This window comes from Balaenoptera acutorostrata, chromosome 3 (genome assembly GCF_949987535.1).
Source record: "Balaenoptera acutorostrata chromosome 3, mBalAcu1.1, whole genome shotgun sequence".
In the NCBI taxonomy this organism is placed as follows: domain Eukaryota; kingdom Metazoa; phylum Chordata; class Mammalia; order Artiodactyla; family Balaenopteridae; genus Balaenoptera; species Balaenoptera acutorostrata.
Window position 1 is genome coordinate 84,874,827 of NC_080066.1, and position 13,119 is coordinate 84,887,945.

Sequence of the window (13,119 nt, forward strand, 5' to 3'; positions counted from 1 at the left end):
TTGGTACGTGGACAGTTCTTGAACCAAGGCAATCTGACTTCTGAGGTGTCAGTCTCTAGAAGTTTCCCCACAGCCTGCAGCAAGATGTCATACTTAAAAAAGCAAACTGAACCTGAAGATGGAAGACCTGGACTGGACTGAGCTCTGCCACTTTTTGTTTTGTTTTGTTTTTGGCCGCACTACACGACCTGCGGGATCTTAGTTCCCCAACCAGGGATCAAACCCACTCCCTCAGCAGTGAAAACACGGAGTCCTAACCACTGGACCACCAGGGAATTCCCAACTCTCTCACTTTTTAGTTGGATGACTTTTGGAAAGTTACAGTACCTCTTTTCCGTTACCCTTATCAAGAAAAGAACAACCTATTGGTAATAGTATTTATACCATGATGAGGTTGTTTTGAGAATCGACTGACATAATACATATATATAAAGTACTTTATCCAGCCCTTGGCATATAACAAGTAGTAAATAAATGTTACCCAAAACTATTGTCATTGTTCTTACCACTCATCGGCTTCGGGCAAATGACTCCATATCTCTGAATACCGAGTTCCCCATCTGTAAAATGAGGATCTAATCCCCCCCAGGTTAGCTTTGATAGAGATTTGGGAATCACTGTACAATGTAAGGTATACCTTGGGTGACCATGTTCCTGGTTTTGCCCTGTTAGAATGATAAATTATAAGAACACTCAATTTTCCCTTTCTCTGACCATCCTGTGAAACTCCCTTCTCCTTTTTCACAGCAACTGCATTTTATTTATTTTGGGACTATAGTACAGAGACCTTTTATTTTTATTTTTTTGTTAGTGCAGATTTCCCACAGAAAAGATTAACTGTGGAAATACATCACATATACACTAAATAAAAACCAAAAAATTGAGGATTTTTTAGGGAAGAGTTATATAATATTCAGTTTCCCAGTGATTAAAAACCTAATGGAGAAGTTCATTAGCGATCAGTTCTGTCCAATAGTCAGATAGGCAGGGAGTGGGGAGAAGGAGAGAGCATTGGGTTCTGAGGTGAGGGGGTTGGTCTAACATCAGCTGTTCCTATTCTACCTGCGCTTCACCTGGGCTGGGGCATCAGCACAGGCTGTTATTCATCTCCATCTCCCTTTGAAATGTCCACTTGGCAACAAACCGTCTTTACAGGACCAGGAAACCACCTCTTGCTTTTATCTTTAAAATGTATTTTGGAATTAACTGTTACCCTGATAAAAGAATGACTCAGACTTTAAAAACTTATTTGGAAATAGTGGTATCTGTCTCTTTAATCAGCTTGCACAAGCCTTTTTAATATTTAAAAGTGGTCAGATACCAAAAAAAAAAAAGTGGTCAGATAAACCATTCTTGTACTTGAGAGGGTATGTGCTTCATTTCAACATATCTAAACTTACATTTACCTTTTTTTAAAAATAAATTTATTTTTATTTATTTATCTTTGGCTGCATCAGGTCTTGCTGTGCGTGGGCTTTCTCTAGTTGCGGCGAGCAGGGGCTACTCTTCGTTGTGGTGCGCGGGCTTCTCATTGCTGTGGCCTCTCTTGTTGCGGAGCACGGGCTCTAGGCGCGTGGGCTTCAGTAGTTGTGGCACACAGGCTCAGTAGTTGTGGCTCTCGGCTCTAGAGCGCAGGCTCAGTAGTTGTGGTGCACGGGCTCCGTTGCTCCGCAGCATGTGGGATCTTCCTGGACCAGGGCTCAAACCCGCGTCCCCTGCACCGGCAGGCAGATTCCTAACCACTGCACCACCAGGGAAGCCCACATTTACCTTTAAGTTTTAAAAACTTTTAATTATTTGTTTCCTCTGGAAAAAATGTACAACGGAACTAAAGATATTCATCAGAAGAAAAATCCGGGAATGAATGGATCATTGTCTTTGAAAGTCACTCACAAATCTTCTTCCTTTGCTTTCAGAGGAACGAGCCAGGATCTATTCATCAGACAGTGATGAGGGATCAGAAGAAGATAAGGCTCAAAGATTACTCAAAGCAAAGAAACTCACCAGTGATGAGGTAAACCAAATTTATTCAATTCTAGAGGTTTACCCTGTACCTACAAGTCAACTCCTGGAATGAAGAGGAGCTCACAGCGCAGGAGCACAGATAGATGTCTACACACTTCACTGAAGCTCAAAGAGATAAATGCAGTAACAGGACTAGGGGTGGCCCAGAGGAGGGTCTGATACCTCTGCTCAGAGAAGGAGACCTCTCGTTGGGTGTTGAAGGAAGAATGCTAAGTGTGCAGGGCAAACCAGCCAGGGTGGGCATGCCAGGTAGATGGAAAGGCCTGGGAGAAGACACATGGCCCTGAGATACCAAGGCTCGACTAGAGAACTAGAAATCATTAATGTGGGTAGATCAGAGCATGTATCTCAGCTTTCTTTTTCTCTTTTTGTTTATTTTCTATATATATATATTTTTTGTTTGTTTGTTTGTTTTTTTCTTTGTTTGTTTTACGCTTTTTAAAAAGCAGATACATTTTGAATTAACGCGTTATTTAAAATAGCATTAGATAGGGAGGGTGGGAGGGAGATGCAAGAGGGAGTAGATATGGGGATATATGTATATGTATAGCTGATTCACTTTGTTATACAGCAGAAACTAACGTACCATTGTAAAGCAATTATACTCCAATAAAGATGTTAAAGAAAAATAAAAAATAATATAGTATTAGAAGTTATTAACATGAGAAAGTGACATAATTTCTGCTTTTAGAGATTAAAACATTTTTAGGATCAATATTTTTGAAGCTCTGTAACTGTGGATTTTTTTTTTTTTTTTTAGTATATTTATTTATTTATTTACTTGGTTGCGCCAGGTCTTAGTTGCAGCAGGCGGGCTCCTTAGTTGTGGCATGTGGGCTCCTTAGTTGCGGCTCAAGGGCTCCTTGGTTGTGGCACGTGGGCTCCTTAGTTGCAGCTGATGGGCTCCTTAGTTGCAGCATGCAAACTCTTAGTTGTGGCATGCACGTGGAATCCCTGACCAGGGATCGAACCCGGGCCCCCTGTGTTGGGAGCGCAGAGTCTTAACCACCGTGCCACCAGGGAAGTCCCTGTAACTGTGTTTTAAAATTATACTATGAAGGAGCAGTTGGCAGAAGAGATCATGCTCCCAGGCTGCCGGCTCGTTTTCTGCTTGGAGTTCTCGTGGCCTGTGATGATTCGGCCTCTGCTCTCGACCCGGGGTCCATTTGTCAGGCATCCCGGTCAATATATTTTTCAAATTACAGAAATAATTCTTATGGTAGAAAAATCTGTGTTCTTTTTATTTAGATGAACTCATATTTGAAATAGTATTGAGTAATTCAAGAAAATAAATTTCCATCTATTTTGAAATAATAAATTTTCAAAGGAATTTTAACTTACGTTTTTGACAGTATCCTCTTCAAATTATAAGAGTACAGGTGCTGAGAAATGGTAAGTCTTTTTTCAAAATATAATTGACATGTAACATTATATAACATTATATTAGTTTCAGGTATACAACATAAAGATTTGATCGATATATGTATATATAGCAAAATGATCACACCACAATAGTTATATGTTTAGTTATAGTTATATGTTTTTTTCTTCTGATTAGAACTTTTAAGATCTATGCTCTTAACAACTTTATATTGTACAATACAGTATTTATTTATTTATTTATTATTTTTGGCTGCGTTGGGTCTTTGTTGCTGCACATGGGCTTTCTCTAGTTGTGGCGAGCGGGGGCTACTTTTTGTTTTGTTTTGTTTTTTAAATTTTATTTATTTATGGCTGTGTTGGGTCTTCATTTCTGTGCGAGGGCTTTCTCTAGTTGTGGCAAGCGGGGGCCACTCTTCATCGCGGTGCGCGGGCCTCTCACTATCGCGGCCTCTCTTGTTGCAGAGCACAGGCTCCAGACGCGCAGGCTCAGTAATTGTGGCTCACGGGCCTAGTTGCTCTGCGGCATGTGGGATCTTCCCAGACCAGGGCTCGAACCCGTGTCCCCTGCATTGGCAGGCGGATTCTCAACCGCTGCGCCACCAGGGAAGCCCCGGGGGGTTACTTTTTGTTGCGGTGTGTGGGCTTCTCATTGCAGTGGCTTCTCTTGTTGCGGAGCACAGCCTCTAGGCAGGCGGGCTTCAGTAGTTGTGGCACGCGGGCTCAGTAGTTGTGGCTTGCAGGCTCTAGAGCACAGGCTCCGTAGTTGTGGCGCATGGGCTTAGTTGCTCTGTGGCATGTGGGATCTTCCCGGACCAGGGCTCGAACCTGTGTCCCCTGCATTGGCAGGCGGATTCTTAACCACTGTGCCACCAGGGAAGCCCACAATACAGTATTATTAACTGTAGTCACTATGCTGTACATCACATCCCCATGGCCTACTTATTTTATTTGTCTTTTTATTTATTTATTTTTTAAATTAATTAATTTATTTATTTTTGGCTGTGTTGGGTCTTTGTTGCTGTGCGCGGGCTTTCTCTAGTCCCGGCGAGCAGGGTCTGCTCTTCGTTGCGGTGCGTGGGCTTATTGTGGTGGCTTCTCTTGTTGCGGAGCACGGGCTCTAGGTGTGCTGGCTTCAGTAGTTGTGGCTCATGGGCTTTAGAGCACAGGCTCAGTAGTTGTGGCACAAGGGCTTAGTTGCTCCGCAGCATGTGGGATCTTCCCGGGCCAGGGCTCGAACCTGTGTCCCCTGCATTGGCAGGCAGATTCTTAACCACTGCACCACCAGGGAAGTCCCTATTTAAGTCTTTTTAGATTATTGTTATCTTTGCTGTTCTTGAATTTTGCTATGGTATCTTACTTTGTATTTCTTTTTATTTTCCTTATTGGGATTTGTTAGATTTTCTGAATCTGTAGATTGGTATCTTTCATCAATTCTGAAAATTTCTCAGCCATTAATTCTTCAGATATTACTTCTGCACCATTCTGTCTCTCCTTTCTTCATGAAACTCTGATTAGATGCATGTTATTCCTTCTTACTTTATCCTCCATGACAAATCCTCAATCTGTCTTTCATATTTTCCATGTCTTTATCTCTCTACATTCTAGGACAGTTCTTCAGAGCCTTCTAGTTCAGTGGTTCTTTCTTTAGCTGTCTAATACATTGTTAATCTCTTGCATTGAATTTTTACTTTGTTTCAGTTTTTTATCTCTAGAGGTTTAGTTTCTTTTTCTAATTGGTCATTTTCAAAAATTTTGCTCCTAAATTATATTTTTCAGTTTCTCCTTTTAATGTCTTTAAATATTTTAAACCTACATGTATGGTCTTTTATGTCTCATAATTCCAATGTCTAAAATCTTTACATGTGTGATTTTACTGCCAATTACTTCTGCTGGCTCTTTTTCATGATGACTTATTTCTCCATGTGTTCTGCAATTAAATGATTGATTTACTTAGCTCAGATCAATGGGAATTTTTGTGGCCTAGATTGATGGATTCCTCCAAAGATGGTATATATTTGCTTCTGCCAGGTACCTTGGGACCACTTTAAATTATATTCTTGGAATAAGGTTTTCTTAGTTTTACTGGAAGGATGGGTTCTGACTTGTGGTTATGAATTTTCCTAGAAATTTTTAATTTTTTGTTTTAATCCCCTGTTAATTAGTTCTAATGTTAGAGATTAGAAATTATCCTTGCAGGCATTTAGAACAGGGGTTGGCAAATTACATCCCACTGACCTAATCTGGCCTGCCACCTGTTTTTTCAAATAAAGTTTTTTAGGAATCCACCCATGGTTATTCGTTTATGTATTTGTCTGTGGATGTTTTCCTTCTATAGTGACAGAGTTGATTAGTTGCAACAGAAACCATACATATGTCTTGTAAAGCCTAAGACATTTATTCTCAGGCCCTTTACCAAAAAGGTTTGCTGACCCCTGCCTCAGAGAAATCGGCCTGGGTTTATTTCTAGTTCACCTGAACACTAAAGATACAGTCCTTTGGGGTCTGCTATTAATCTGCTCCACTTGGCCTTTGTCTCCTGTCCTCAGCACCCTGCAAGGCATAAAACCAAAGCTCATGTTCACACAGTTTGGTAAATGTCTTCAAGGAGAAAGCCTGCTTTTGTGCTGTGCTTTTCTCTGTGGGTTCTTGCTTTTGCTTAATTTTTGGTCTCTGATTACACGTTATTTTCTTGCCATCACTTTGGTTTGTTTATAGTTTTTCATCATCGTAATTTTCAATGGGAGGGTTATTCAAAGGATTGTTCTGCCATATTGTGGGAACATTGTTGTGTTTCTGTTATTCATGATTTTAATGTATTTTGATCATTTTAGCCTGTGAACTGTGAGCTTCTGTGAGCTCTTTTCTCATGTGAAACAGAATTTTGTTCTTGCGTTATTGTTAATTACAACATTTAATATTTCCCAGTCTTTCTTGAAAGTGGCATGCTATGGAAGATAGCTAGACAAAAATTGTTAAATTATTCTGCAACATACTTGTTTTAAATTAGATAGGAAACATCTTAATCATGCATTTATAGTGTGTTGAACTGTTGGCAAACAGGAATCCTCATCTAAGCAGATGCCGGTTTATTTTTTGGCAAGCAGAAACTGTGAATAAAAATTGAAAAGTGCCATGGGACTTCTGTTTATTTCTAGTATTCTCAGAAACGAGATTTCTAAATGTGATCCATCAAATAGTCTTCTTCCAGTCTGGGCAATTGCAAACCTGTAACTCTCTGAGTTAAAAAATGTCTCTTGCGAATGCCTCCTAGCTGTCTGTTATAGGAGCTACCCTCTACCTTCCGCACCCAAATACTCGCTGTTAAGTCTTTCTGTACCCCTCCCTTCCCCTTTCCTGACAACAGAGACTTTACTTCTGCCTGGACCTCCCAACCCCTGCCTCTGCCTCCCCTTATTGCCCCAGTTCAAGTCCTGGCATGGGTCACAATGGGAGAGAGGAGGAAAGGGGTCAGACCTGCTCTAGGTCCCTCTCCTTATTTGCACACTAAACCCTACCCACATGCCATGAGCCTAGTTATTCCTCTGAGATAAAGCGAGTTTTCAGACCCTAAGTTCCCACCCCAGAGAACCACCGTTGTCACCAGAGCATTCCTTGATATGGGGAAAGGGCATTGGTCTGGATTAGAATGAACTGGATTACTGAATCTTGGGCTATTTTATACTACTTGTATGGCCTTGAGCAAGTCATCTCACATTTCCAAGTCTGTTTCCTCGTCTGTTCTGTGGGATTTATGCTCGCTGCCTTGTAAAGTTGTATTATAGTAAATAACAGATATGAAAGTGGGTGAATGATAGCTTCCCTTCCCCAACAGGGTCTAAGTTACAAAAAAGGAGAGAAACAGAACTTTTTATCCTCCCTTATTTTTGTAAGCAGTGAAAACTTTAGGAAACCTAAATTACAACAAAAGTGGAAAGATGGGTAGTAGGAGAAACCGTGGAAAAGGGAAAGACTCCCGTGGGAAGGAACATGCAGACAATGGGAAGGAAGCGGATCACTGCCAGGCCTCAGCTTTCTTGGATGAAAGAGACGACCTGCCAAGGACTGCCTAGAATGTGGTGCTGGTGGTCTGGGTCCTCTCCATGCCTCTCTTTCCTCCCCCAGCTCTGCCTCGTGGAGCCTCCGCTCCCCCCCCCCCCCCCCCCCCCGTCTGCCCTGCCTTACCGGTTAGAGGCCCCGCTGTTTATGGAGCCATCAGCAACTTGGAACCGGGGTAATCCCCGCTTCCCCTCCAGTGTGGTTGGGATTCTGAATGTGTTTCCCTGGAAGCCTTGACACTCTTGGTGTTGGTCACTTATACTGTAAGACACCCTTATTTGTATATATTCTTAGGTATATTTTGGGTTAAATAAACTCTGAGAACTGGTTTATAATGTGAGTTTTACAATCAGTCTAAAAAGTAAATTGTTGGAAGACAACTCCTCCATAACTGTGGGCTGCCTGTTCCTGTGTCTTTAGGGACCTGCATTCATGGCTGTATTAGGAAGCTTTGTGTTCATCTAATACGAGTATTTTTGTCATTTGTTGCATTTACATGGCACAGAGATTGATTCCAGCCAAGTTCAGTAAGGGAGAATCCCACACACCTGGTTTCACAAAATGAGGTCTCCTGAAGGTTGCCACTCAACTTTCTAAGTCCTGGGAGTAGCAGGCCTGCATGCCTTTGCTGGGCTTTACTGTGCTTGTCTGTAGCCGCCGGGGAAGTCGGTCTTGAAAGGATTTTCAAAGCAGAATTCCAGAGCGTCTTACCCGAGACAGTGGATTAGAACCGGTGCCGATTAGACTTCTTTGGGAGAGCTTTGACCTGGCTCCTGACTTCCCAGCTGCTTGGCCCTGTCTAGGATCCTTTAGTACAGGCTCTACCACCTTTTAGACGTACCATGCCAGTTATTCTTTTATTCACTCAAATTTAAACCCATTAAAGAATTTTAGAGCTGAAGAGACCATATACACTGAAGTTTACTTGGGGAAGGTTGCCACAAACCAGGCTGGCATGTAAAGAGTTTAAGATAAGATTCATCAGCTGAAAATAAATGAAAAGTGGTGGTAGTAGTGAATGTGCTTCTTGCCTTTGCCAGTGTGGGGTTGGGAGAGAAGTGTCTAGGTTTGCTCAAGGCTGGGAAGTAGAAAGGAGGCTTGTCACAGCCTGGGGGCAGGATCCATCCTCCAGGCTTGCTGTTGGGGTAACTTTATTGCTGCCAGCTGGGAAGTACGTGCAGGAGGACTTCTGGACCTCTTCCTGTGGATCCGTAACTTACCCCTTTGAGTTCTCCTATGACTTCAGGTCTGTGGGATGCATTCGGGATAATAAGGCAGGAAACAAGTGTGAGATAGTATTTATAGTTTGCTCCTCAGAGGACCGGGCATCAGAAAAAGTGGCTATGCCAGCTTGTATGCTACATCCAGAAGCATTCTCTGGACAGGGTAGTAAGATGCTTGGCCTTCCCCAACTTCAACCTTTAAACTTTGTTCACCCTGTTTTCTTTTTGGTGAGGAGTCTTGTTAAGGCAATTCTGGAGTATCATATTTAGTATCATTTCATTTTAATCAATTTTTGATATTATTTAATGTTGATCTGTTCAAATTCTATCTGTAAAAAGTGTTTTTAGAAAACTTCCCGAATTTTTTGTTTCTATTAGAACATTATACAACATGACTTTAAGCAGTGGAAATTTGTGTATGAAGGCCTTTAATTTCTTCAAAAATTTTTTTCAAATATTAAAAAAAATCTTTATTATGTGAGTTTTTAGTACATCCAAAACAAGAAATGGTTATTTTTAAAAATTGACAGTCTTTAGAATGCTTTTTAGATAACGAAGAAGTGAAATGCTCAGCAAGTGGAGAAAAAAGTTTAAGTAAATACCTAATTATGGTCAAAATAGTCAGCAGAACAAGTGGTTATATAGGCTGACTTCTTTGGGAGAGCCCTAACTCTTCCCAGGGCAAAGCCCGTTTCCACTTTCCTGCAGCTCTTCTCCATGTACAACAGCTTCTTCCCCCTGTGAGACTGGGTCACAATTGCTTAGCTCGCCCTCATGGGCCTGAAATTGGGTTTTAGGGTTAGTTTTGTTATTACTCCGTAGTCAGTTTGAATGCCTCTAGTACTTGTAGATTTGGAAACTGGCCATGACCTTAACCACTGGTTTTATTCAGCTGGTAAATGTTCTTATTAAAAGTTATGTTATTTTTGGGTTTTCAGAGGGTTATTCAGCTCAGAGCTACTTTTGATAAACCTTTCTAGAAATATTCTCTATGAACTTTTAGATTTTTTAAATTTTTATCTGTTTAGGAAGGTGAGCCTTCTGGAAAGAGAAAAGCAGAAGATGACGATAAAGCAAATAAAAAGCACAAGAAGTACGTGATCAGTGATGAAGAGGAAGAAGATGATGATTGAAGTAGAAAATGTGAAAACTATGTATTTTATTGTACAGTTTGTTTTATAAATATGATGTAAACATGAGTTATTTTGACCAAAATAAATTGATTTGCTTTTGAGTAATTTTAATTGTAATAAAAAAATTTTAAAAGCAGGTCTCTGTTCAAGAAATTGACCCCTCCCAAAGCAGGCTGATTTTGTTAATGCTTTACACTAAGTCTTAGGTTTTAGTGAATTCCTCCCAGGTCCCACAAAGAAGCCTGGCAAGGGCCAGGTGAAGCGAGTGAGGCATTCTTCTGGGGTGCAGAGTTTTAAAAGGGACACAAAAAAGCCTCCATAATTGTATTTGTTTGCTAGGTCTGCTGTAGCAAAGTACCACAAACTGGGTGACTTAATACCACAGAAACACATTCTCTCACAGTTCTGAAGCCTAGAAATCCTAAATAAAGGTGTCGGCAGAGCCACGCTCCGTCTAAAGGGAAGAATCCTTCCCTGCATTGTCCTAGCTTCTGGAGGCTCCCAGTAATCCTTGGCTTGTAGCAGCATAACTCCAATCTCTGCCTCTGTCCTCACATGGCTTGTTTCCCTGTGTGTCTGCTCTGTGTCTTTCTGTGTCTCTGCTCTGTGTCTCTCTGTGTCTCCAGATCCCACTCTCCTTTCAGGACACCCATCAATGGGTTTAGGGTCAACCCTAATCCAGTGTGACCTCATCTTAACTAATTACATCTGCAAAGATCCTATTGCCAAATAAAGTCACATTCTGAGGTTCTGGGTAGATATGAATTTTGAAGGGTCCCTATTCAGCCCACTACAGTAATCAAGTTTAATAACACTGTAATACAACATTTAAAAAAAATAAAATTAATGTAAAAATATGATGAACAAAATGTCAAAAATTCAAATAAAGATGATCTAACAGGGCTGGGATTAGGGTAAGGCAAGTGAGAAGAGTGGCACAAGTACAGAACTGGATGGATCGTCTCTTTATTTGAAATTTTGATGTTTTGTTTATGGGAGTTTTGTGCATGGAGTTTAAAATGTATTGCAATATTATTTATCTTGATCACTGAGTTTCTGGCACCACTTATATTTTTCACCAAAGTGAGTATCTCACGTGTTGCATCCTAGTTGTGGCCCTGCTTTCTCACAGCGTGGTGGCTGGGTTCCAACGGTGAGTACCCCAAGAGAGCTGTATTACCTTTTTTCAAAATCCACCACATTCTGTTCAATAGAAGTGAGTCACTGATGTGAGCTCATATTCAAAGGGAGGGAAATTTGACTCCTCTCGATGGTAGAAATGGCAAAGAATTAGCAGATATATTTGAAATCCATTATTTAAGATATGTATTTGTCTTTTCTGCAGTGCTCTTCTACACAGACTAATCTTTCCCTTGTGAACGGACTAGGGCTGTAAATACAATCTAGGAGTGGTGGCTTGTGGGAGGCTTACCCTGAAGCCTGGTTATAGAGGAGTGACACTGAAAGAGAATAAGGTCCTAACTCACCACTGTGTCACTCTCCTAAACTCAGAAACCTTCAGTCCCTTGCTATTTCTTGGTTAATCAAGTTGAAACTCCGATGCCTGTCTCTTGAGAGCCTTCCTTTTGACTCTTTCCTTTCCAAGGCAACATTGTTTTTGTTTTTTTGCTAGCAGACACATAGGTGACAGTGATTGAGCTCTTGTCTGTTGCCTCCAAACCTGCCCTTCTCTACAGAGCTTGGCTATGCAGGGCCAAGGCTCTGCAAGCACATTTCAGCTTTGCCAGCTGCCCCCTGTTAGGGGGCGCCAGAGAAAACCGGGAGCCTGGATAACAAAGAAAAGATTGCTCCTTCCTGTTTGTTTATGGAACTTTTCTGGGGGCTTCCTGTTGACCTGCAGTCTTTATAAGGGGGCGCAGCAGCAGCAGTAGTCTCTTCCCACAGCAGCTCAGTCCGGTTTGCAGTTTTACCAAGACTTGAAGAGACAGCTTCATTGTACTCCCAAGAGATGTCAGTACCAGCTGGACACTTCTCTTCCTCAGGTATGAGTTTCAGCTCCAAGGAGCCCTGTCTGTAAGTTTGTAAGTTTAATAATAATTTTAACTTTCCCCTTTGTTCCCTCATCTCTAGGGGTGGAAGTTGCTCTCTGAAGTTGCTAATTCTGTGATCCCTTAGGGAGTTCTCTTTGTACTTTTTGTAACCAAATCAACAACTTTAAACCTAATTACAATTTTTAAAAAATATTAAGATCTATCTGTGTAGACAACTGGTATGTTTTCTGTTGCCCAACTTGGACCTGACTGGGCAGTCCAGGAAGCAAATCCTCAAAGATGACATGTGTAGATTGGTTTGGGTCTGAGCTCCTCACGGATGGGAAACAGGATGCTGGTGGTGCCTCGGCATCATGATGAACCAGATTATCCCCTGTGATTGAGGGCTCAAGCGGCTGCTACACTTGTTAGGCAGTCCTGATGACTAAGGACTGTGGTGTGGGATGGATGCTTCCGAGTGCCCTGGAACACTTACAGAAAGTCGACAAGCTTAGGTTAGTTTTGGTTTGTTTGTAAATTTTATTGAAGTAGAGTTGATTTACAATGTTGTGTTAATTTCTGCTGTACAGCAAAGTGATTCAGTTATATATTCTTTTTCATATTCTCTTCCATTAGGGTTTGTCACAGGATACTGAATATTGTTCCCTGTGCTATACAGGAGGGCCTTGTCGTTTATCTGTTCTCTATATAATAGTTTGCATCCACTAATCCCAAACTCCCATTCCTTCTCCCCCCACACCCCCTCCCCCTTGGTAACCACAAGTCTGTCCTCTATGTCTGTGAGTCTGTTTCTGTCTTGTAGATAGCTTCCTTTGTGTTGTATTTTAGAGTCCACATATAAGGGATGTGGTATTTGTCTTTCTCTTTATGACTTAACTTCACAGAAGCTTAGGTCTTTAAACGTTCGGCTCAAGTCATGGTCAGAGAACCAGGGAGCACTTGTGACAGCCCTAAAGGAATCTCATATCTTGTAGTCAGAGGGCTGAGGTAGCTGAAAAATCAAACGCATGTAATTGTGTGGTTGCAGAACTACAACATCAACTGAATTCACAGCCTCTTCAAGTCTCTCATGTGAAAGGGTATTGATTGAGAAAGAAACTAGGAATGGGGATTTCTGTTTGGATTCAGATAAAGCTGAAAAACAAATTTTCTAGTCCCTCTGAGCCTGCCTTGCCTGTGAGAAGCAGTCTGCCTTCCTATATCTGAGGGAAAAAAATTTTTTTTAATTGACATATAGTTGATTTACAATATTATATTAGTTTCAGGTGTACAAAATAGTAATTCAAA

The 13,119-nt window shown here is 41.3% G+C and overlaps 1 protein-coding gene across 1 annotated transcript in view; it reads left to right on the forward strand.

Annotated features, from left to right (window-relative positions):
- LEO1 (LEO1 homolog, Paf1/RNA polymerase II complex component) overlaps positions 1 to 9,957 on the forward strand; it is a 53,776-nt gene extending 43,819 nt beyond the window's left edge. The window contains exons 11-12 of the mRNA XM_007194886.3: positions 1,917 to 2,014; positions 9,716 to 9,957. Of these exons, the coding sequence (XP_007194948.1) occupies positions 1,917 to 2,014; positions 9,716 to 9,820 (203 nt within the window). The 3' untranslated portion in view covers positions 9,821 to 9,957. The remainder of the gene's footprint in view (positions 1 to 1,916; positions 2,015 to 9,715) is intronic.
- The last annotated feature ends 3,162 nt before the right edge of the window (positions 9,958 to 13,119 follow it).